This window comes from Pseudorca crassidens, chromosome 15 (assembly GCF_039906515.1).
Source record: "Pseudorca crassidens isolate mPseCra1 chromosome 15, mPseCra1.hap1, whole genome shotgun sequence".
NCBI lineage: Eukaryota > Metazoa > Chordata > Mammalia > Artiodactyla > Delphinidae > Pseudorca > Pseudorca crassidens.
In genome coordinates, this window is record NC_090310.1 from 15,015,907 (window position 1) to 15,042,458 (window position 26,552).

Here is a 26,552-nt window from a genome sequence, read left to right on the forward strand (position 1 = left end):
GAGTCAGATAGAATCTACAAGGATGTCCTGAGGTTTCAAACCCAATCACCTGAAAACCATTTATTCACAACAACGAAAACAGCACTAACCATGTTAGTGGACAGGGTTTCTCCTTTATATGTGTGAACCCAAGGCAATGAAGAACATTTCAAATATATTATACATTGTATACAAATATAGCTAGTTTGAGAATACTTTTTTTTTTTTTTTTTTTGCGGTACGCGGGCCTCTCACTGTTGTGGCCTCTCCTGTTGCTCAGCACAGGCTCCGGATGAGCAGGCTCAGCGGCCATAGCTTACGGGCCCAGCCGCTCCGCAGCATGTGGGATCCTCCCGGACCGGGGCACGAACCCGCGTCCCCTGCATCGGCAGGCAGACTCTCAACCACTGTGCCACCAGGGAAGCCCGAGAATACTTTTTAAAAAAATATTTATTTACTTATTTATTTGGTTGCACTGTCTTAGTTGTGGCAGGTGGGCTCCTTAGTTGCAGTTCGTGGGCTCCTTAGTTGTGGCATGCGAACTCTAAGTTGCGGCATGCATATGTGATCTAGTTCCCTGACCAGGGGTTGAACCCCTGCCCCCTGCATTGGGAGCGCAGAGTCTCAACCACTGTGCCACCAGGGAAGTCCCCTGAGAATACTTTTTATGGCATCTGATGGGACTAGGGTTCCTTAAAATACACCTTTGGAAATGCTGATTTAGTTCTCAGTTCCTTGGTTTAATGAAGGATTCTGAGTTTAATGAATTCTTGGCTTAATGAAGCTCTAATCACAGAGCTAAGTGAAAGAGCTGGTTCTAGAACACTTAGGTCTTCTGATTCAGCCCTGGGCTCTTTCTAGTATACGCTAAAGTCCTTTTTGCTACTTGTTTTCTCCCTTTTCCTTAAAAAAAAATCTGATCCCTTTCTTTTAATAATTTCCCTTTTAATTCCTATATTGGAAAGAACAGAAAAAGAGAACAACTCCCGACCCACAAACTGTGCAATTTCTCATACAACAAACGGGTGGAGCTTTCCAGAGAGAGAGACTGCAGAATTGCCAGTCTTTTTCAAACAAGTAACCATGATGGCTGGGAAAGTAACAAATTCCCTTGACTGCTTAAAGAATACTAGAATTATAGTCAATTCAGAGGAAGGATGATTCTGGCTTAACAGTTTTCATTTTCACCCCAAGCTCTTCCAAAACTCTGAGTGAACTTCACTGCCCATAGAAAATCTATGCCGTGGTTCTCAATCTGGGCTGTGCATTGGACTCAGCCCAGATTTAAAATGACACTACAGATGCATATATATAGGGCCAGATGCATATATATATATATATATATATATATATATATATATATATATACACACACACACACACGGCAAGGCTCTACCCAAGAGCTACTAAATCAGAATCTGTCGAGAAGAATTCTGGCATCCACATATTTTTTAAATGCTCCACAAGTGATTCTGATGCAAGCAAGAACTCAGAACAACTATCAGAGCCTTTTGTTTCCTTCACACCCTCAATCCCAATGATTTTCATCATCATTCTACTTCAGTCACCCACTTCCAGGGCTGAACCACTTCTGAAATCTTTCTTACCTTACACAACACTAGACTGTGAATCGGGAGACCTAGGTTCTAGGCTAGATGGGGAAGAAAATGAAGGCAGGAGTAGTGGTTTAATAGATGCAGGGAAAATAGACAAAAGAGCAGTGTTTATCAAAGTGTGGTCTGAAGATCACTTGAATCATGGTATTTGTTGAAAAGCAGACTCACTGGTCCTATCCTAGATCTCATGAAATAGCACCTCTGGAGATATTATTGGCCCAAGAATTTGCATTACAAAGTTATTTCTTCCCTGGAATCAGTCCGTTCCCTCCAGCCTCCCTACAGGCACGAACCTAGCACCTATCTTCTCATTCCTAGATCTTCAACTTTATCTTTCACTTTTATTGACTCCTTCCTATCATCATTTAAAATCATTTAAAGTCTCTCCCAACATTAAAATTTTTCACTGGCTTTTACACCCCTTTGCAACTACCATTCTTTATTTATTCAAGGCTACAACTCTTCAAAGGATTGTCGATACTTGTCTCTACTTCCTCATTACCCATTTATTTTTCAATTCTCTGTAATCTTGCTTCTGTTCTGCCATCAGCACTCCCCTGAAATTGCTCTGGTCAAGAATACCAAACTCTCTTTTGTAGTTCATGCAATGGACCTCATTACTTCTTGCTTTCTTGAGCTCTGATGGTATCTGGTACTGCTGACAGCTGCGTCTTGCTTTACTTCAGTGGGCTATGTTCTAATCCCTTTTCCTCTGCCTACCATTCACATATTGTTGTTCCTTAGGATTTTCCAAAATCTACTCTCGCCCTCTCCACACTTGAAGTGAAGGGACCTTTAAAAGATTTGAACCTGACTCTATCAGTCCCTCACTTGAAATTCTTCAGCAGCTTCCTTAGGCTGGAGTACAAAGCCATGAAGAAACCTACGACCTGCTTCCTGTTCCCTCTCGAGCCACTCTGCTGTTTGCTTTGGAGGGTTCATACACAGCATCCTGCTTTTAGGTGTTTAAATGTGCCATGTGTGGGATCCACCCCCACCTCCTCCCCTAGCAATACCTACGCTTCCTTCAGGTCTCAGCTTAAATCAAGTAAGATTTTGACATCACGGACGAAGTGAGGCCCCCTTGTTCACACCTTCCTTCTTTAGGTAGCACTTTTTATTGTTGTAATTATTGTACAGTTATCCATCTTTATTTATACCTCACTACTGTGTGATGTTAACCTCCATGAAGGCATGAATCTGTTCTGTCTTGCTTAACTATTCTAATTTCAAGGTCCGGTATGTGATTCATAGTAGATATGTATCAAATATTTGCTCATTGAGTAAATGAAAGGGTTCTGGTGTTTGCTCTTCTATTTTTTATTTTTTTTAAGTTATTTTTATTTTTATTTTTTTGCGGTACGCGGGCCTCCCACTGTTGTGGCCTCTCCCGTTGTGGAGCACAGGCTCAGGACGCGCAGGCTCAGCGGCCATGGCTCACAGGCCTAGCCACTCCGCGGCACGGACCCGTGTCCCCTGCATCGGCAGGCGGACTCTCAACCACTGCGCCATCAGGGAAGCCCTATTTTTTAACTTTCTATTTTGAACCAATTTTAGACTTACAGTTAAGCTGCAAAAGTAGTACTCAGTTCTTAAATACCATTTACCCTACTTGTCCTAATATTAATATTTTACGTAACCATGGTACAATGATCAATACCAGGAATTTAGCAATATTATTAATTCAAATTATTCAAATTTCACCAGTTTTTCCACTAATATTCTCTGATCCAGGATCCCACGTCGCATTTAGTTTTTATTTTTCCTGAGTCTCCTCCAATCTGTAACAGCTCCCCAGGTTTTCTGTCTTTCATGAGCTTGATACTTTTGAAGAGTACTAATGAATTATTTTGTAGAATGTCCCTCAATTTGGGTTTGTCTGATGTTTTCTCAGGGTTGGAATAAAGTTAAGATTTTTAGCAAGAATGACACAGAAGTGATGTTGTGTCTTTCTTAGTGCATAATATGAATGGGCTTATGATGTAGATATGTCTTATGAATGGTAACATTGACCATTATCACCTGGTTAAGGTGGTGTTTACCAGGTTTCTCCACTGCAACAATTATTAATATGGTGTTTGCTTAATGGTGATTTCTCTACTTCCCTCTTTCCTACTAATTATTAATTGGAATTTCTCCATAAGGAAAAGCTGTTCCTGGGCTCTAATTTATTTATATCTGTATGGATTTATGGATATTTGTTTTATTCTATGAGTTAAAATACAAAACATTATTATTTTATTATACAAACTGTTCCAGCTTTGGCCATTAGGAGGCTCCTGTGTTACTCTAACCAGCTCAGCTATTTTGAACACTTCCTGGCACCATAAGATGTTCTAGGCTCTTGTATTTTCCCTGACCATCCCTGGAATCAGCCACTTCTCCAAAGAGCCCTGGTTCCATTTATTGGAAAAGTGTTTAGACACAAAAATCTGGGTACCAGGTGTGCTGCTTGCTACTGGTGTATCATTGCTTCTAGGCCCTCCAGGAGACTGAGCTACGAAGTATATATGTATGCATATCAACCACACATATACATACTTCTATTGTGTTTGTCTATATATTAAATACCATGAGTTCACACTGACACCTCTGGTTCCAATCCGATACCACAGGGCTCATTTTGGTCTTCTTCCTTTTCTCATTGGTAACTTCTTTCTTCAACAGTGAAAAGTTGTTGGCTCTCATTATCTACAATATATTTACTTATTTGTTCAATTCTGGTATACACACAAAGTAGTTTCAGAATTACTAACTCATACCCTTGTGAGAAACACATTTACTAGCTTGATTACAGCATTTATGTAGAGTTCTCTTTGTCTTTAACCTTAGAGTATCCAGTCAAGATAGTGGTTCCTAAAGTTACTTAGGTCAGTTCTTTTCTTTGCCACTTCCTTCAGTGAGGTTATGTCATTCATTTGTACTACAGTTACGTTTATTTGTTAGTGTTTGTATTCATTCTCTTCTATTTTTACAGCCGTCCCCTGGTATCCCTGGGGGACTGGTTCCAGAATCCACTGCAGATACCAAGATCTGAGGAAGCTCAAATGCTTTATATAATATGCTGTGTAGTATTTATATATAAACTATACATATCCTCCTGTATACTTTAAATCACCTCTAGATGACATTACTTATAATACCTAATACAGTATAAATGCTACATAAACAGTTGCCTGCAAACGGCAAATTCAAGTTTTGCTATTTGGAACTTTCTGGAATTTTTTCCCCAAATATTTTCCATCTGCAGTTGGTTGAATATATAAATGTGGAAGCCGAAAATACAAAGGGCTGAATGTAGTCTATTTACTCTCAGGTGGCTTCACCCATTGCTACGGTTTCATTGATCATCTTTTTTGAGCTATATAACCACATACACTCTTACTGGACATCCCCACCTACCTCGTGGGTTTGTTGTGAGGCTTAAGGGATTAAATATTTGTAAATATTTAGATCATATTACCACTTAGTTAGCGGTATTTATATATTTTACATATTACTCTTACTCTATCATATTCCCTGTCTCAAGGAATAGTGCTACCAAACCTGAAACCTGAGTGCCATTCCTGACCTCTCTTTCTTTCCCTTAGTCTCATTCCCCAATCAAACGTCAAATCCTGGTAAATTTCCCTCCTTAAACACGTAGTGAGTGTTCCATCTTCACTTCCACTACCTTTATTCAGGTATCATCTCTCACTTTGATTACTGCCACACCCATCTAACTGGTCCTTGACTTTAGTCCAACATTTTCTTCACACTGCAGCCAGAGAGATCTTTCTCCACACCCCTTCTCTACTGTGGAAACGCCTTCACTTTATTTTCTGACAAATATTAAAATGAAAATTTTAGTAAATACAGAAAAGCAGAAAAAAAATCACCTATAATGTCATCACCTAGAGATAACCAATTACTTTTTCGGGATATAGTCTTGCAGGCTTTTCCTTCACAAACACACACACACACTCATGCACATTATAATATGGCATGTTATTTCTTTTTTGAAACCTGGATTTTAATTGATAATATTGTATACATCACTTCATGGTAGAAAACAAAAATCTAAATATTCATTAAAAAAATAGGCTCATAGTATATTCCACTGCATGAGATACCTAAAGTTTATTTAACAAGTTTATTATTAATAGACATTTAGGCCTCTCTCTCTCCTTCTTTCTCTCCTGTTACAGACAACAGCAAACATTATACAGTTTTGGCATAATTTTGCCTGACTATTTCCTTAGGATAAATTCCTAGCAGAGGAACTGCTGGGTAAAAAGGAAGGCAAAAGGTGTATCATTTTACATATTCAGCAATATATGATAGTGACCATTAGCCAATGTTAGGTATTATTCTTTTTAAATGTAATACACAAATAGCATTTAACTGCTGCTTTAATATGCAATTCTTAGATAACATGTAAGGTAGGATTTTTTTTTTTTTTTTGCGGTACGCGGCCTCTCACTGTTGTGGTGTCTCCTGTTGCGGAGCACAGGCTCTGGACGCGCAGGCTCAGCGGCCATGGCTCACAGGCCTAGCCACTCTGCGGCATGTGGGATCTTCCCGGGCCAGGGCACGAACTCATGTCCTCTGCATCAGCAGGCGGACTCTCAACCACTGTGCCACCAGGGAAGCCCATAAGGTAGGATTTTTAACTTTTATATTTTTTCTTTTATAAATTACCCTTTTGTGTCAATTGTCCACTTTTCTACCATATTGTCTTTTTCTTATTGATTTGTAAGAGTCCTTTATTACATAGTCTGCAATAAAGGACTAAATTAGCAGGTCTGAATGGTCCAAACTCTGCATATTCCAAGGAAAGGTTTGACTCTGGCCTTGCTCCTGGTAGATAACCTATAAGCCCCTGAAACATCCCATCTGTTAAGAGTGTCTCTGTTTACCTGAGGCCTTGGGACAGGTCAAAGAGTTTATGCTAACAATGGGATTTATGGTGGGAATCTTGGACCATGTGGTATCAGCTTGCCCACTGGAGGAGCTGGAGACTGGAGGTCAGCAAAATGGATGGGCAGCCATGCTTATATGACCAACTTCCAGTAAATACTCTGGACACCAAGGTTTGAATGAGCTTTCCTGGTTGGCAGTACTGCATACATATGGCCACACATCATTGCTCAGAGAATTAAGGACTACTTGCACAAGTCCATTGAGAGAGGACAACTGGAAGCTTGCACCTGGTCTCTCCTGGACCCTGCCTTACATGCTTTTTTTTCATTGCTGATTTTAATCTGCATCCTTTCACTGTAATACTCATCTTACTGGGAGTATAACAGTTTTGCTGAGTTCTGTAAGTACTTCTAGAACATCACTGAACCTGAGTATGGTTTGGGGACCTCTGAACACAGATAGTAACCAGCAACTCCCCTGTCATAACATAGATAACAAATATAGTCTTCACTTTATCATTTGTCTCTAATTTTTGCTGCTTTCTGAAAAGAGCTAATATTTAAAAATTTTACCTTATAAAACCTGGGGTTTTTTTTCTCTCTGTATAGGTTCTAAGTGCGTGTGAGGGGTTTTGTTTTGTTTTCCTTACATAGATTATACACTTTAACAAGGTTTTTTTTTTTTTTTTACACATTCTACATAAAAACATGAGTATGCAAAACATGGGTGTACACAGAGTAAAATATGTGTGCCTTTCAACTTCTCTTCTACTCTACTTCCCTCCCTGGAGGTAACTCATTGTCAGTCACTTGGTTTGCATCCTTTTCTGTGTATTTATGAACATACATAATATAACCACATACATACTTAACATAATGCACACCATACTATATTCATTGTTCTGCAACATCCTTTATTCACTAATGTCTTAGAGATCTTTCTTTGTGTGTTAACTTCACAATAAACTACATAATAAACTATCTTATTCTATTTTATAGCAGCACAATATTCCACTGTATGGGTCTATCACAATATTTTTAACCATATCCAGAGTGAACATTTAAGCTGTACCTATTTCTCAAATTATAAACAATATTGTAATAAACATCTTTGTACATACTTCCCTGTGCACCTGTGCAAGTATTTCTGCAGGACAGATCTTAGAATAGAATTTCTGAACCACAGAGTGAGCTCATTTAACATTTTTGTAAATGCAGTCAAATTGCCACCCAAAATACTTCCTCAACTGTACAACCGGTGCCCTTCCCCCCTGCACTTTCCTCAACACTTTGTATCACCAATATTTTTATATTTTGCCAGTCCAGTGGGTGAAAAATATCTGTCTTCATTTGCATTCTACGGTTACTTATGAAGTTAAGCACTTTTTTCATTGGTTTCCTGTATCTTCTATAAATTGCCTGTGCATATCCTTTGCCCACTTTTCTTTTTTCTCTTTTCTTTTTTCAACAAGTCTCTTTACATATTATAGACACTTTCTCTAACACGTTGCAAATATTTTCTTCAAATCTCTAATTTTTAGCCCTTTGTTCTTTTCAAATACAAAAACTTTAAATTTTGATATCATTAAATTAATGCATTTTCCCCAGAGGGTTTTGTTTCCTGTTTGGGTGGTTTGGTAGGGCTACAGCATAAAGTGCAAGGGTGGAAGGCCAAGCAGTATGCAATATTAAGGTCATAAAAGGCTTTGAGGGCACTGCTAAGAAACTAAAACATTATCCTGATGGCAGCAGGGAAGCATATAAAAGTTTTCAGCAATAGAGTGACTTTCAACAAATTCTCCATTTAATAAGAGCACCTACTAAGTGCCATGGTCAACTCTGTCTCTTAGAAAATGGTAACTTTTGTACCTTTTACATTTCCCACAATTCAAAATAACTAAAAGACACAGAAAGCTCATTATGTTAAAAGACACAATTAGGGGAATCTGCTCTGCCACATATTAAAACAAAATGGTATCAGTGCAGAAACTGTGAGGGCCGTGAAACAGTCTAGAAACAGATCCGAGTATACACACGCCTGTAGAATAGAATAAAAGCGTCATTTCGATTCAGTGGGAAAACAGATGATGGCAAGACCACCGGGGAAAAAGGCATATTCCTATCTAACACGTTATCACAAAATTAATACCCAGTAGGTTAAAATGTAAAAAAAAAAAAAAAAAGTTATGTAAAAAATCCTTTAAAAGTATTACAAGAAAATAAAGGTGAATGTTTTAATACTCTTGAGATGGGGAAAACTTTCCAAAAATGATACCCACCCACGCCTATTCCAAAATAAATTGCATAAGATATTAGAGGAAAATAGGTTTGTAATCTTGGAACGCGGAGGCCTTCCTATCAAAGGGGCACAGGGTATCCAAGAAGTCTAAGGGCGCCGCTGGGGGGCTCCGAGTCGACCGGAGGGGCGGCGTCCGCGACCCGTGACCCCGGGGCTGCCGCCCGCCCTGCCCCCTCGCCTGCCGCCCGCGGGGCCGCACTCACCCGCCTCCACAGACAAAGGGCGCCCAGGCCGGCTCCGCCCCCTGACGACGACACCGCCGCCGCCGCTGCCCGTCCGGACCCAGGCGGGAGAGGGTGATGAGGGCCCTGATGCCTGAGCCAATGACGCCCAGTGACTGGGCCCTGGGGTTGGACCAGCCGCCGGCGCCAGCCGGGCTCTGACGAAAGCCTCCAAGCAATGGCGGGCGCGCCGCGCTGGCTTCGGCTCTGCGATACGCATGCGCCGGCGGCGCCCAGGGCCGACTGCTTCCCATATGCAGGGCTCGGAACTCCCACCCGCTTTCCCGGGCCTGCTTCTCACCAGGGCCGCGCTGACCCCGGGGGCCCGGACCTCCCGCTCCCGGCACACGCAGAACTGCGCCTTCCGAGAGAGCCGAGGACCCCTCATAGCCCCTGCCAATCAGAAGCTCCCGCGTGAGTCGCTGCTCGGTCCCCTAGGTGACCACACAAGCCGTCGCTCTCCTCAGTCCTGAAATACCGGCCCCCTCCCGAATTTTATATTGACGAAACTAAAAATACAATAATAATGATTGAATATATCAGGTCTACTGATGAGACTAATGGAATTCTTTTAAGGGGGTAACATTTTGCTTAATTGGGCTTCACCAAAATCGGCTGCAAATGTTCATCTGTTAATGCTAGCATTCAATGGGAAAGGAGAGACTTCAACAAATAGTGTTGGAACAACTGGATATGCACGTGCAAAAGAATAAAATTGGACCCTAGCCTTACACACCACATACAAAAAGTAATTCAGGGGCTTCCCTGGTGGCGCAGTGGTTGAGAGTCCGCCTGCCGATGCAGGGGACACGGGTTCGTGCCCGGTCCGGGAAGATCCCACATGCTGCGGAGCGGCTGGGCCCGTGAGCCATGGCCGCTGAGCCTGCACGACCGGAGCCTGTGCTCCGCAACGGGAGAGGCCACAACAGTGAGAGGCCCGCGTACGGCAAAAAAAAAAAAAAAAAGTAATTCAAAATGGATCAAAAAACCTAAACGTGAGAAGTAAAATTATAAAACTCTTAGAAGAAAACATAGGAGAGAAGCTTCATGATGTTGTTCTTGGCAATTATTTCTTGTATATGACATCAAAAGCACAGACAACAAAAGAAAAAAATGGATAAATTGGACTTCAATATTTAACACTTTTGTACATCAAAGAACAGTAGTAATTGACTGAAATGACAATCCACAAAATGGGAGAAAATATTTGCAAATCATATATCTGATAAGGGATTAATATCCAGAATGTATAAAAAACTACTCTAAGTCAACAACAAATAAACAGGTAACCAGATTTTAAAATGAGCAAAGGACTTGAATAGGCAATTCTTCAAACAAGGCATGCAAATGACCAAAAAGCACATGAAAAGATGTTCAGCATCACTAATCATTAGGGAAGTACAAGTCAAAACCACGAGATACCAAGTCACACCCACTAGGACAGCTACTACAAAAAACAGTTAAGTACAAGTGTTGGCAATGATGTGGAGTAATTGGAACTCTTGTGCGTTACTGGTGGGAATGTAAAATGGTACAGCTGCTGTGGAAAAGAGTTTGGCAATTTTTCAAAAAATTAAACATAGAATTACAATATGATCCAGCAATTCCATTTCTGGGTAGATAACACCAAAAGACTTGAAAGCAGGATCTCAAAGAGATATTTGCATCCCCATGTGTGTTACAGCATTATTCACAATAGCCAAAAAGTGGAAGAAACCCAGTGTTTGTTGACAGATGAATGAATAAGCAAAATGTAGTATATGTATACATACTATAGAGTATCATTCAGCCTTAAAAAGGAAGGAAATTCTGAAACATGCTACAACATGAATGAACGTTGAAGACATTATGCGAAGTGTAATATAATTCAGTCACAAAAGGTCAAATGCTACTCAGCCATTAAAAAGAATGAAATAATGCCATTTACAGCAACATGGATGGACCTAGAGATTGTCATACTGAGTGAAGTAAATCATACAGAGAAAGAGAAATATCGTATGATATCCCTTATATGTGGAATCTAAAAAGAAATGACACAAATGAACATATTTACAAAACAGAAACAGACTCACAGACTTAGAGAACAAACTTATGGTTACCAGAGGGGATGGATGGGGGGAAGGGATAGTCAGGGAGTTTGGGATCAACATGTACACACTGCTATATTTAAGATGGATAACCAACGAGGACCTACTGTACAGCACAGGGAACACTGCTCAATGTTATGTGGCAGCCTGGATGGGAGGGGGGTTGGGGGGAGAATGGATACATGCATATGTATGGTTGAGTCCCTTTGCTGTGCACCTGAAACTATTACAACATTGTTAACCAGCTATACTCCAATATAAAATAAAAAGTTAAAAAATAAAGGTCAAATACTGTATGATTCCACTTATATGAGGTACCTAGAGTAGTTAAATTTGGACATTGACAGACATTACAATTGTTGCCAGGGGCTGAAGGTGGAATGGAGATGTCTAGTTACTGTTTAATGAGTACAAAATGTCAATTTGAGAAGATGAAAAGACTTCTGGAGATGATGGCTGCACAACAAAGTGAATATACTGAATGCCACTGAACTTCAAATGGTAAGTTTTATGTTATGTATTTTTTAATACCATAAAAAGAGAAAAAAGACAGCTGGATCCTTATATCTGTTTCTACATTTAATCTTTTGAAATATGTTGTCTTGGTTGATGTTTCTGAAGAAAATCTGACTTCATATAGATACATAGTTGGAAAAAAGAATCCTTTAATAAGTCTTCTCTTGTAATTGTGAATATTCTTCTTTGATACCCCACCAAAACTTGATGAGATTAGTTGCAATGTAGAATCTGAAACCATATTCATATACTTTTGGTTTTTACACCACAATCTTGTTAGTCTGTCTCACTCTCCAAATGGATCTTGAACTCATGTATGACTTTGTAATGTCACACACTGGCCATTTGGAAAATATCTGTTTACTGAGTTACCTAACTCAGTGGGTCCTAAATGGGTATGATTTTACCCTCTAGGAAATATTTGGCAATGTCTAGAAATATTTGGCAATATGTGGCAATGGTTGTCACATGCTGGGGTTGCTACTGACATCTACTGGGTAGAAGCCAGAGATACTGCTAAACATTTTAACAATGCATAACAAAGGATTATATAGCTCCAAATGTCAATAGTGCTGAGGTTGGAAAACCCTAGTTTATTTAATGCTGACGTATTTCATTATGCAATATAAAAATTTGTGTTTGTTAATATCATCACTAATCTTTTTGGGAAAGTTTGTAAGTATTAGGAAGTTGTCAAGATAGTGGATACAAGTTCTCCAAAAACTTTAAAGTTCAAATTTTATCATTTACAACATATATTTTCAGTTATTTTCCTTCATGCTGTAAAGCACACTTCATTCATTTTCAAGAAACTGTCTTAGAAATAACCAAGTCTAAAAAACTAGTATTTGTCAGTTGTTTTTGCAGTTGAAATTGGTGTTCCATAAAATGAGTTACTATCTCTCACAATCACATAACTTATTTTCGCACTTGTATACGGTATAAATGCTTTATGGTACTCACTACCTTGATTAAAGTAGCAGCAGTTTTAGCCACCATTGCTTTTGACCCATCAGTGCAAATGTCAACACAGTGGAAAAAGCAAATTACCTTAGTATTATTAGAAAAAAAAGTTGACCGTACGGGCCCCCTGAAAGAGAGTCAGGGATCCCCAGGGGCCCAGGGACCATACTTTGTAAACTTCTTCTCTAGATTTATGTGAAAGAAGTAAACCCCTATTTGTTTAAGGCACCATTAATTAGGTTTTAAAAAATAAGATAACTTGTATCTTTAGTTTTCAAACCATCTTCTGCAGACTTGCCAAAAAGTCAACAGTTACGCAGAGATACTTATTTTTTTTAATTCCTCTCTTTTTTTCAAGAGTTACTGAGATATAATTGACAAATAGAAGTTGTATATATTTAAGGTGCATAATGTGATGTTTTGATATACATATACACTGTGAAATGATTACCACAATCAAGCTAACATATCCATCACCCCGCATAGTTACCACTGTGTGCGTGTGTGTGCATGTGTGTTTGTGTGTTGGGGGGAGGAGAATGCTTAAGATCTACTCTTAGCAAATTTCAAGTATAAAATACAGTATTGTTACTTATAGTCACCATGTTGTACATTAGATCTCTAGAATTTTTTCATCTGCATAACTGAAACACAAGACTCTTAAATTTATAGTAATTTACTTCAAATTCTGAAGTAGGATAAGTATAAGAAGTTAAGAACTAACCCTTTTTCAGTGGTTTCAGTGTTTACTGTTGGATTGCAATTAAAGCTCGGAAATCACTGCAATACCCACCATTATTGTTCTACTAAATAGTATAGAACCTTCATATATACTAGACTAGAGTAAACCATACCATAGAACAAAACACTACCTGTAGTAGAAAACACTATTTACCATTAGGGAAAAAATGAGGTAAATCTATATACTAAAGTGGAGTAATCCTCAGGATATATCAAGTGAAAAGACCATGGTACAGAGCCGTTCTTTAATTCTGTTTGCTTTTCTCTTTGCTATGCTTATATATAATATTTCCCTTTAAAACATGCCTCATAGTCTCAGTATCTTTGTGTTATACTCAAAAGTAGGATAGCATGTCCTTCTCAGGCAGTGTTGCTTAGAAATCAGCACAGCTTGCTCTCTTGTACCTCTCCTCCCTTGTTCCAAACTGTTGCAAACACAGTGAATATTTGGTCCAGAACTGGGGACAGTAGAAAGAACACCAGCGTTGGAATCAGTTCAGACTTGTGTCTGCCACATAGCTGAAATCTCGAGCAAGTAAGTTACTTAATTTTTTCGATTCTGAATTTTCTCTTTTAGCATATGGCAATGAAAATATATGTATCTCATATCTATTATGAGAACTAAAGGAGATAGAGCACATCAGCACTCAGCACAATGCTTCATAAATGACAACTATCATTAATTTAGTTTCTTGTCTAAGGGAGTCATTTAGAGTTTTAGAAGCTCTGCTTTCTCAATTCTCCTTCAATGAGTACACTCTAACACCTCAGCCTCCCCTGATAAGCTACTCTGGAAAGTTAAGTAATTATAAGTGTCTTCCTGGTTCTTTTAGCACTTTTTAAGAAGGAAGGGGGGTGATATAGGAGTACAGGATTAAGAGCCACAAACAACTACCTATAAAATAAATAAGCAGCAGAGATATATTGTACAGCACAGGGAAATATAGACATTATTTTGTAATAACTTTAAATGGAGTATAATTTATAAAAATATTGAATCACTGAAAGCAATATACTATTAGCTGTACACCTAAAATTAATATACTATTGTAAATCAACTATACTTCACTAAAGAAAAAGTGAAAAAGAAAAGCAAAATTCCCTGTTTCCGTTTCTCAAGCCCAGAGAGTTCTTTAAAGAAGAACAATACTCTTTGTCCTTTTGATTTCAAAAGGGAGTTTACCTTTCTTTAGATGCTTTTTATATGTTTATGATTAAATGTATTACTGTACATTATAAGTTGAGTATTATTTATTATATAGAAGCCTGTCTAGCAAAGCAGCCACAATTGAAAACAGGTTAACAGTGTGGACTGAAAGCCAAAACCAGGGATAATGTCTATACTAGGCTCCCTTATTGATCTAAATTATATTGTAGGAATGTAGCCTTTTAAAGTAATCTTTTAAAGGTTTTTGTTTCTTTATTTTCAGCTCCTTCAGTCTGACATGGCAGAAAAACCAATGCGTATGTCCACACAAATACCCGATGATGAAGATATAGTTGAGTATATCTTTCAAAGAGAATTCTCCTTTTTGTCCTTAACAAAATTGTGTAGCTTCAAAATATTGACTCAGTAAACTGATATAGACCTAGATGGTAAAGGCTTATGTTTGTTATGTTTGGACATGAATTAACTTTTACACTGATTGGAGTTAAATATCAATGATCGTTTAAATAGCTGATGCATGTTTCTTGCATCTGCAGACATTTTTAGTAGTACAAAAGACTATTCCTATTTAACACCAAAGAATAACAAATGAAAATTCCAGAACCTCCCAGTAGGTGAGGAGAATAATGCTACTTTGATGTATATGTTTGTGGACCTTTAGATACTGATAATAAAAAACTTTGAAATGAAGTTATTTTAGGAAGTGGCTGGGTGGCTGCTTTTTTATTACTTTACTGAGTGGGAGATTGAACCAAGTTCCATGTTAAGACACGTCTCTGTACTAGGGAAAACATAGTAATTCACATAAAATTTTACCCTAAAAGAGAGAGTAGCATATCTGAATGGGTGAAAACTGAGTTTTAGAACTATTTTTGACCAAAATAGATACATGAACAGATACATGAATATTGAGCTATGTTAAGTAGTGTTTGTTTATGACTTAATAACTAATGGCTCTCTTTTTGGTGTTTTCCTCCAATCATGCATGGTTTTCTGTATCTTTGTTTGAACCATCAAACGATCATATTTTTTCTCTTCTCTTTCTCAGTTACTTTTCTGAAGTGAATGGTTTATTCCACCTTTATTTTTCTATCAGCCACACTTTAAAAATCACATTTGATCCAACTTTCATCTTCGTTGCTTTTCTGAAACTATTACTGACCCTTTCAAGTCGGGTCCCCACAGGGGTCCTCCTGCCTGGGGTCACTCGTGCCAGTGGAGTGAGACTGGGTGCGGCTCAGAAGCAAAGGAAAGTTTAGTCTTTGATTAAAGAATGGAGAGGTGTGAGCTCAAGCTCTAAAGTACACACTCTGCGGACAGGCTGTGGGCAGGCTGCTTCGTAGGGTTCCAGTCTGCGGAGGGAGGGGCGGAGTTCTCGTGGGTGCTCACGGCACCCCACCTCTATCTTGAGTTGAAGTGTTGCTCGCAGGGCTTCTCCACACGATATGCCAAGTTGGGGTGTTGGGCCCATCGGTTCTGTGCTGGGAACTTTAATCCGAGGTGTTAGGTGCAGGCCTCTGCACACGGCCCCCTGTAGGCAAGTGAAACTAGACTTAGCGCGAAAGAAAAGTTGACAACTTATCTTATTGTTACCGACCCTTTTGAGTCGGGGTCCAACAAGAGTCCTCCTGCCTGGTGTTATTGGAGCCAATAGAATGAGAGCCAGTTTGGTTCAGAAGCAAAGGAAAGGTTTATTCTTTGATCAAAGAATGGAGAGGTGTGAGCTCTCGCTCTAGAGTCCTCGCTCTCCTGAACAAGCTGTTTACGGGCTCGCTTTATAGGGTTCTTGTCAGCGGAGTGGGGCGGCGTTCTCGGAGGGCGACTGCAGTGCCGGGTGCAGCAGCATCTCTGCACACGGTTCACTGTCATCATCTTGAATTGAGGTGTCATGCAACAGCGCTTCTCCATATGGAGCGCCAAGTGGGGGTGTTGAGTGCAGCGGTTCTTTTTGTTGTTGTTAATTAATTAATTTATTTTTGGCTGCGTTGGGTCTTGATTGCTGCGCACAGGCTTTCTCTAAGTTGCATCGAGCGGGGGCTACTCTTGGCACGTCGGCCCAGTAGTTGTGGCTTGTGGGCTCTAGAGCGCAGGCTCAGTAGTTATGGCACATGGCCTTAGTTGCTCCATGGCATGTGGGATCTTCCCAGACCAGGGCTTGAACCCATGTCCCCTGAATTGGTAAGTGGATTCTTAACCACTGTGCCACCAGGGAAGTCCTGAGTGCAGTGGTTCTGAGCTGGGAACTCTAATCCCACACGTTAGGTGTAGGGGCTCTGCGCTTGGCCCCCTTAAGGCAAGTGAGATTAGACTAAGCACAAAAGAAGAGGTTAGACCTTATCCGATCACCTAGATTCCATCATATTTTTCCCAGGGACCCCAGTGGGCTTTGCTGGTGACAAAACTACTGTCAGAGTCCTATCTCAGTGACTAAACCACTGACTTATGCCCATCCCATATTACCTTTGGGCCCTCTGATGCATTAAATCACGGTGAATGCTCCTCTGTTTACATGACATTAAAATCATAAAATTTTAGAATAGGTGGATCCCAAAGGCCAATTAGTCGAACTTTAATCTGATATATAAATGCTTGCTACAAACCATTTAGCAAGTAGTCTTCCAAACTTTTTTTGAACCCTTTACAACTGGCAACTTAATTTATTCTCCTTTTTGAAATTAAAAATAACATTATTAAAAGAAAATTTCAAACAATAAGAAAGAGATAACAGGCCTTTCAACCTAGCTCTTTACAGGAAATAACTAATCTAATCTTTGAACAACTTTTCATATCAGCCCATACTGATCAACCTAATTCTTTTTAATAGCTCTGTTCTTTTTTTTTTTACATCTTTATTGGAGTATAATTGCTTTACAATGTTGTGTTAGTTTCTGCTGTATGACAAAGTGAATCAGTTATACATATACATATATCCCCATATCCCCTCCTGCTTGCACCTCCCTCTCACACCCCTCTAGGTGGTCACAAAGCACCAAGCTGATCTCCCTGTGCTATGTGGCTGCTTCCCACTAGCTATCTATTTTACGTTTGGTAGTGTATATATGTCCATGCCACTCTCTCACTTCATCCCAGTTTACCCTTCCCCCTCCCCCTGTCCTCAAGTCCATTCTCTACGTCTGCGTCTTTATTCCTGTCCTGTCCTAGGTTCATCAGAACCTTTTTTTTTTTAGATTCCATATATATGTGTTAGCATACGGTATTTATTTTTCTCTTTCTGACTTACTTCACTCTGTATGACATACTCTAGGTCCATCCACCTCACTGCAAATAACTCAATTTCATTTCTTTTTATGGCTGAGTAATATTCCATTGTATACATGTGTCACATCTTCTTTATCCATTCATCTGTTGATGGACACTTAGGTTGCTTCCATGTCCTGGCTATTGTAAATAGAGCTGCAATGAACATTGTGGTACATGACTCTTTTTGAATTATGGTTTTCTCAGGGTATATGCCCAGTAGTGGGATTGCTGGGTCATATGGTAGTTCTATTTTTAGTTTTTATTTTTGAATTTTATTTTATTAATTCTTTTATACAGCAGGTTCTTATTAGTTGTCTATTTTATACATCTTAGTGTATACATGTCAATCCCAATCTCCCAATTCATCACACCACCACCCCCAACCCGCCACTTTCCCTCCTTAGTATCCATACGTTTATTCTCTATATCTGTTTCTCAATTTCTGCCCTGCAAACCAGTTCATCTGTACCATTTTTCTAGGTTCCACATATATGCGTTAATATACGATATTTGTTTTTCTCTTTCTGGCTTACTTCACTCTGTATGACAGTCTCTAGATCCATCCACATCTCTACAAATGACCCAATTTCGTTCCTTTTTATGGCTGAGTAATATTCCATTGTATATATGTACCACATCTTCTTTATCCATTCGTCTGTCGATGGGCATGTGTCTTTTTGAATTATGCATGTGTCTTTTTGAATTATGGTTTTCTCTGGGTATATGCCCAGTAGTGGGATTGCTGGATCATATGGTCATTCTATTTTTAGTTTTTTTAAGGAACCTCCATACTGTTCTCCATAGTGGCTGTATCAATTTACATTCCCACCAACAGAACACTCACTTTTATAAGGGAAGGGGCTTCACAACTCATCTTCTGGCTCTAGTTTCCTCTCCAGGCCACTGTCATGCTAGTGCCTTATTCATATTTTTGAAATGCTTCTTCCTTCTACTATTCTCTGGCTCAAACCTCTAGCCACTGCCCATTACCATTTAGATAAAATCCATATTCCTTAGCCTCATATTTAAAACTCTCTATTGTTGGGTCCTTTTTTTACCTCTTGTTCATAATACCTCCCTCCTTCATACAAGTCTTATCCTGTCTTCAAGAGACAATCTGCCATCTTTTAAAATTATTTTTAACTACTCTATGCCACAGTCATCTATCCTTCTTCCAAATTCCTATATTATTTTTTGACTTTTCTGTAATTTTGGTACTTAGTATGATATTAATAGATATTTTAACTTTATCTTCATGGCTTTTATTCTATTGAAATTGTAGGCTCTTCATAAATAAGACTCTTTGACTTATAGAACATCAGAGTGTGAAAGAATATTAAGCTCTCCTGATCAAATGTTCTCATTTTACAGAAGAGAAAACAGGCACCAGTGACTGTCCCAAAGGCTCACAATGACTAGTGACTTTTCTTATTCAGCTACCTTTCCCCATACCACTGGGAAAAAAAGTTCAGTGAATACAGGGTAAACATCAGGGCTTGCCAGAGCTTGTAGAGTCCTTTTATAAATTTACAGACTATAACTTTATGTACAGTATCCCATTTGCTAGATGTAGTCTGTGTGTCCTTGCTATCATGAGGGATTAAAATAATGTATGATTTGCATTTCAGTTTCATGTGAATGCATGTGAAATAATCCTTTTAATAGTAGGTTCATATATTTTTATATATCTACCTTGTTTATTTCTTAATTTGCTTTATTTGTGCTTTGTTTGTGGATGATGCAAAGTTGAATTCAAGAACGAGACTTGAAAGATCACAAATTCCAAATTAGTAGAATCTGAAATATTTAAGTTCTCTCCATAGATTATTTTGGAATTTTATAAAAGTAAATATTATAAGAAAGAACTTTTGGCCCGTCAGAAGACATTTGTTAAGTAATAGTGATGATTCTATGGAAACCCCTGCTTGTTCTATCGATATTTGCTCTGTGGGTGAAAACTCAGTGTTCATGAGGCCAAGGTTTCTGGTCTGTTCCTGATAAGAAAATGGGCTATATTTTGTTCTATGGACACACAAAGCACTTTGATCTGGTACCTCCCTAAGCTACAGTTTTTAAAATGAGAGAAGCCTGCCACAAGGGAGTGTAGGACAGAGAGGACAGTAGAGTGTCCAAATCTTTTATTGTTACATATAATCTTCAGATTATATGGGTCAGAATGTTCTCTTTTGAGTAGAGAAGTCAAAATTTACCACCATATATAAACGCTGTCTTCTAAGAGCACAAGTAGTTACAAATTGAAAATTTTTATTATTTCTTATTTGATTGTATTTTCAGTTTAGGATTGGTAAATACACTCTCTTTAAATATAAAATCCCCATGGAATTTTTACTAATTAATTCTTGGTTGATTCCTGGATTCTTGGTTGAGACCAGATAGGACCCGGGTAGGCTCCTATCTCTACCATTCACTCTTCATTTAGCATGTACTAATTCAACCAAAAGCTATTGAAAGCCTACTGTGAGCTGGGAGTTAATGATATAAAGTGAATAAAATTCTATCTCAAAGAGCTCAAAGTGTATTGAACTCTGTCTTTGGGTAAATCATGTAAACTGTTTGGATCTTAATCCCTTATTTTAACATAAGAGGATTAAATGAATTCTAATACTAATCATAGTGAAACTATTAATACAAATGTTTCCTTATATCATTGTGTCTATAATATTATAATGCTTATGGAAAAAGAAATAGCATAATTTAATTTCTATGCAAAGAGTGTTTTTAAAAAAATCTTTGAAGCATATTCTTATTTAGGACTACCAACTGTATGTTTTCTTTGTTAAAAATTTTTTTAAAATAATTTCATATTTTTGACCACACTATTCAAAATAGTTATGCTAAAAACATGATATAGTAAACCTATTTTACTCTTACTACTGAACTCAATTAAGAGTCCCATAGCAGGGTGATTCAGGAAGGGGTAGGCATGTAGAAAGGAACATGAAATTGAAATATGAAGAACAGCAGTCTCATAGTTAATAATTTTGATGCTCAATTATGCAACATTTGGCCAGTAGGTGCCATTTAAACAGATTCTCCTGTGCTTTTAAAATTGCATTTGAATATATATGGGGTGAAAGAGCATCTTAATATTAATGGTTTTTCCAATGTGTAAACACGATATATATTTCCATTTATTTAGTTCAATCTTAATCGCTCTTATCATTCTTTTGTAGTTTTCAGTGTAAATGTCTTACATATCATTATGATACTTGATATTATTTCTATCATTTTGAATTAATCAAGACTTGTCTTGTGGCTTAATATATGATCTACCTTAGAAAATATTTTGTGTGCACCTGAGAAGAATGTGTAGTAGGCAGCTGTTAGATGGAACTTTCTGTATATGCCTATTAGGTCCATTCAGTCTATTGCATTGCTCAAATCTGCTGTTTCCTTATTGGTTCTCCATCTGGATGATGTATCCATTGTTGAGAGTGGGGTATTCAAATCCCCAGCTACTATTGCATTGCTATTTCTTTCTCCTTTCAGTTCTGCTAGTATTTGCTTTACATATTTAGGTACTGAGTGCATATTTATAATAAATACATCTTCTTGATAGGTTGTCCTCTTTATAATTATAACTTAGTCTATCTTGTCTGAAATAGGTATAGCTGCCTTTGCTTTATTTTGGTAACCATTTGCTTGAAATATCTTTCTCCATCCCCTTACTCTCAGTCTGTTGTGTTCTTAAAGTTATTCTCATGTAGGCAGCATATCATTTGGTTTTTTAAAATCCATTCAACCTTCTATGACCTTTTATTGGAGAATTAATTCACTTACCTTTAAAACAATTATCAATAGGTAAGGACTTACTATTGCCATTTTGTTAATTATTTCTGATTGTTCTGTAATTGCTTTGTTCTTTACTTGTTATCTTGCTGTCTTCCTTTGTGATTTGATGACTTTTTTTGGTGGTATGCTTTGACTCCTATATCATCATCTTTCATGTATCTAAAATTACCTATCACTTCATCCATTAAACTCATTTTTTCTGTAGATTCTTATACATGTTCATAACAGTTATAGTATTTGTCTGCCAATTCCAGTATCCTCATTATGTGGTTATTTCTATTGATTGTGTTTTTCCTTGGCTATGAGACAGATTTTTTTCTGCTTCTTCAAACCTAGTAACTTTGATTATGCATTGAGCATTGTGGATGGTATTGTAGAAAGTCTGAATTCTATTATTATATTTCTCTAAAGAGTATTGAATTTTGTTTTAGCAGGCAGTTAGATTACTGGCAAGTCATTTGGACACTGTTGAGTCATGATACTCTTTGTAAAGATGGGTTTATCTTAGTTATACCCTTTGACTTGGGAGTAACCCTTTGACTTAGAACATAATCCTAAATCCTATAGCAAGTCCTTTTACAAATTTAAATAAAAAGTCCAGAGTGTTTATCTAAAGTGTTGACCAATCTTGTCTAACTTGGAAGAAATGTAAACTCCAAACTCTGTCTCCTCGGGCCTTCCCAGGACCACTGCTGAAATACCAGCTTAGCACTTTTGGAATGCCAACTCTTCTCTCCATTGCCACTGAGCTCTTTGTAGCCATGCCTGCACGTGCAGAGTTAGACTCAGCCAAGTGTTCTAAAGTTTGCAGATTTGGATCTCCCCACTCTGTGGCTTGCTCTTCCAGCATTTCTTTCTCAATATCCCAGTATTTTGGCAGCCCAACTTCTGACCTTAGACTTCCCAGCTCAAGATTGTCATTCTGCTTGAGCTCTGCTTCCCAAGTTTCTCATTTACTGGGGAGTCACTTCAAGGGAATATATGGATAAACCTAGTTTCACCTCTTATGCTAACCTTATTTCCAGTGTGATTTATTCTTGTTTCTGCCTCCTTTTCTTTCCCTCCCAGTGCCTTCAAAGAGTCCTTTTTTTTTTTTTTTTGGCCGCACCATGCGGCTTGAGGGACCTTAGTTTCCCGACCAGGGATTGAACCCAGGCCACGGCCATGAAAGCCCAGAATCCTAACCACTAGGCCACCAGGGAACTCCCCAAACAGTTGTTTCTAATTGTTGATGTAAGGAAAGGTAAAATGCTATATGTTACTCTATCACCAAAAGCTAGGAGTGTACACACAATTTCACACCTTTTTTAACTAATATTTTCATGTATTTTTCAATTTATTAAAGCATTCTTCATAAACATCTTTAAAAATGACTTAAGAATGCCTCAGTGTGTGCGTGAAAAAATATATTATCATTTACTTGCATATTCTATTTCAGGGAGTCATACATTTGGATGTTAGATAGCTACAGTGAACACTTTTATACATAAAGCATTTGTGAAATTTTCTAGTTGTTTGGGAGAGATTTCTAGGGATGAGATTAGTGTAGATTGTTAAGCATTCTTTGAATTATTTTTCCACCTTTTAAAAATAATCAGTTGGTAAATTTATGTATAATATTGTTGGATTTCTAGTTTTCTAGGTTGGTATTATTAGCAGTGGATTCCTTTAACAATTTGATATAACACAAGTTCTCAGAGGGCATATAAGAAATCTGAAGTCAAAGTTTTTAGTTGCTTCTTAAAAAATTCAAATTAACTTTGATTTCCTTACATATATTAACATATATTGGATTTCCTGAATATATTACCACACTGAAACGGAGTGAAAGAATGTTGTTTCCTTTTTTTCTATAAAAATAATTTATTATTGTATAGTAACATACTAGGCTTTCTTGTGGTACTTCTGTAATTTCCTATTTTTAAATTTAAAAACATAGTCTGAGTGTGATCAGAGATAGAGTCACTATTTATAAAAACGATGACAAAAATCTGTGTGTCTGGATAAAGATTTCTCTTCTCACAAATTTACTTCATTTGCATCTTATCTGAGGTATGATGATCAAATGATAATCAATTCCATTTCTTTGACATATTATTATAGTCATATTTTCAAATGACATTTTCTATTCTAATTAATATATTTTTATTTGTTTTTTTCTCTAAGCAAAAAGAAGATAATATCCGTTGTTTAACTACGCTTGGTCATTTTGGTTTTGATTGTTTGCCTCAACAACTGGTGAACAAATCTGTTCAACAAGGGTTCTTTTTTAATATTCTCTGTGTGGGTAAGTGCCAAACCCCTCACATGAATTATTTCCTGATTTTCCTAAATGCTCATTTCAACTTACCTTAAGCAGCATAACACTGGTGCTGTTAATTTAAGACTATGTCTTCATGTTTGTATTGGTTTGTATCTTTAGTCATGTTACTTAGACATTTTTTTCTTTAAGTGTTTCAGTGCCTTTCAAAATCTGATATAGCTTTGTGTATATTATCTTTCTATATTATGTAATGATGGAGGGAGTCAAGAGTAGCATGTATACTTTCAAGGATATTCCAGTCTTTAAAGTGTTTGGGACCCTTTAAACCATCCTAGAGGGTCAGGGTGTTACTTCTTCTCAGACATCTTATTCCCCTATGATGTATCTATGTTTATACAGGGGAAACTGGGATTGGAAAATCAACATTGATCGACACACTGTTCAATACTAACTTGAAAGACAAAAAATCCTCACATTTTTGCCCAAATGTTGGACTTAAAATTCAGACATATGAACTTCAGGAAAGCAATATTCAGTTGAACTTAACTGTTGTGGAAACAGTGGGGTATGGTGATCAAATAAACAAGGAAGGCAGGTGAGTGGTTTTTTATTTTAATTTAAAAATTATTCTTATTTCAAGGAACTTACTTTCTTTCTCCATGTATTAAAAAGTAATAGTCTTCTACGGGCTTCCCTGGTGGCGCGGTGGTTGAGAGTCTGCCTGCCGATGCAGGGGACACGGGTTCGTGCCCCGGTCCGGGAAGATCCCACATGCCGCAGAGCAGCTGGGCCCGTGAGCCATGGCCGCTGAGCCTACGCGACCGGAGCCTGTGCTCCGCAACGGGAGAGGCCACAACAGCTAGAGGCCCGCGTACCGCAAAAAAAAAAAAAAAAAGTAATAGTCTTCTAGAATATATATATATATATATGTATATATACATGTACATATATATATAACTGAGTCACTTTGCTGTACAGCAGAAATTAACACAACATTGTAAATCAACTATATTTCAATTAAAAAATAATAAAATGGCTCTATTGTAATAGATGGCATGCAGTTGGATCTTTTTTACAGCCACCCCTGCTTTATTTTCATTTCCACTTTCGTGGTATATCTTTTTCTATTTCTTTACTTTGGGCCTATGTGTGTCCTTAATGCTGAATGAGTCTCTTGTCAGCAGCAGATGGTTGGGTTTTATTTATTTATTTATTTTGTTTGTTTGTTTGTTTTGCGGTATGTGGGCCTCTCACTGTTATGGCCTCTTCCATTGCGGAGCACAGGCTCCGGACGCGCAGGCTCAGCGGCCATGGATCACGGGCCCAGCCGCTCCACGACATGTGGGATCTTCCCAGACCGGGGCACGAACCCGCGTCCCCTACATCGGCAGGAGGACTCTCAACCACTGCGCCACCAGGGAAGCCCCGGGTTTTATTTTTTTAATCCATCTAGCCAACTGTGCCTTTTGATTACTGAGTTCAACTCATTTATATTTAGAATAATTACTGAGATGTAAGGACTTACTACTGCCATCTTATTAATTGTGTTCTGGTTGTTTCGTAGTTCCATTATTTAGTTTTTTTCTCTGTTTCTTTCTGTCTTTGTAAATTGGTGATTTTTTGTGCTGGTATGTTCTGATTTCCCTTTCTTTATCTTTTGTGAATCTACTCTAGGTTTTTGCTTTGTGGTTGTCATGAAACTTACATAAAACATCTTACAGATAAAACTGATACGTGGTTTACTTTGATCGCATAAGAAAATTTCACCCTTTTGCTCCCCATTTTATATTTTGAGGTCACAAATTTACCTCTTTTTATATTATATATTCTTTAACAAATTACAGTACTATAGTTATTTTTAATACTTTTGTCCTTAACCATTATACTCTAGTTAAGTTGTTAACATGCTATCTTATCACAGATTAGATTTTTCTAAATCTGTATATTTGCCTTTACCAGTGTGTTATATACTTTTGTACATCTTCATATTCTAATTAGTGTCTTTTTGCTTCTGTCTGAAGAATTTCTTAAAGATTTTCTTGCAAGGCAGATCTAGTACCAATGAACTTTCTCAGCTTTTTTGTTGTTGTTTGGGAAAGTCTTATTTCTCCTTCATTTCTGAAGAATAACTTTGCCAAACAGAGTATTCTTGGCTGGCAATTTTTATATTTTGTTATTTTTCTCTCTCCTGGCCTGTAGGTCTTTGCTGAGAAATCTGCTGATAGCCTAATGGGGGTTTCTTTATAGGTTACACTTCTTTTTTCTCTTGCTGCTGTTAGGATTCTGTATTTGTCTTTGATTTTTTTTTTTTTTTTTTTTTTTTTTTTTTTGCGGTACGCGGGCCTCTCACTGTTGTGGCCTCTCCCGTTGCTCAGCACAGGCTCCGGACGCGCAGGCTCAGCGGCCATGGCTCACGAGCCCAGCCGCTCCGCGGCATGTGGGATCTTCCCAGACCGGGGCACGAACCCGTGTCCCCTGCATTGGCAGGCAGACTCTCAACCACTGCGCCACCAGGGAAGCCCCTGTCTTTGATTTTTGATAGCCTCATTATATGGTGCCTTGAGAAGGTCTTTATGCATTGAGATATATGGTGATCTATTAGGTTTGTAAACTTAGATGGCTAAGTGTCTCCCAAAATTTGTGAAGTTCTCAGCTATTCTTTCTTTTTTTTAAGTTAATTTTTCCTGGAGTATAGTTGCTTTATAATGTTGTGTTAGTTTCTTG

At 38.0% G+C, this 26,552-nt stretch overlaps 2 protein-coding genes across 8 annotated transcripts in view; one reads left to right on the forward strand and one right to left on the reverse strand.

Moving 5' to 3' along the window:
• Nucleotides 1-9,404, reverse strand: part of ZNF713 (zinc finger protein 713) — a 30,338-nt gene extending 20,934 nt beyond the window's left edge. The window contains exon 1 of one of the 3 annotated variants that reach the window (XM_067706028.1): nucleotides 8,999-9,404. In XM_067706028.1, the coding sequence (XP_067562129.1) occupies nucleotides 8,999-9,404 (406 nt within the window). The remainder of the gene's footprint in view (nucleotides 1-8,998) is intronic. The other 2 variants (XM_067706029.1, XM_067706030.1) reach the window with 2 other exon arrangements.
• SEPTIN14 (septin 14) overlaps nucleotides 1-26,552 on the forward strand; it is an 82,589-nt gene that overhangs the window by 30,422 nt on the left and 25,615 nt on the right. For 2 of the 5 annotated variants that reach the window (XM_067706031.1, XM_067706032.1), the window contains 5 exons: nucleotides 11,470-11,604; nucleotides 13,764-13,858; nucleotides 14,754-14,822; nucleotides 23,732-23,852; nucleotides 24,228-24,423. In XM_067706031.1, the coding sequence (XP_067562132.1) occupies nucleotides 14,769-14,822; nucleotides 23,732-23,852; nucleotides 24,228-24,423 (371 nt within the window). In that variant the 5' untranslated portion in view covers nucleotides 11,470-11,604; nucleotides 13,764-13,858; nucleotides 14,754-14,768. Of the gene's footprint in view, nucleotides 1-9,735; nucleotides 10,476-11,469; nucleotides 11,605-11,846; nucleotides 13,859-14,753; nucleotides 14,823-23,731; nucleotides 23,853-24,227; nucleotides 24,424-26,552 lie in introns of those variants that run through there. The other 3 variants (XM_067706033.1, XM_067706034.1, XM_067706036.1) reach the window with 3 other exon arrangements.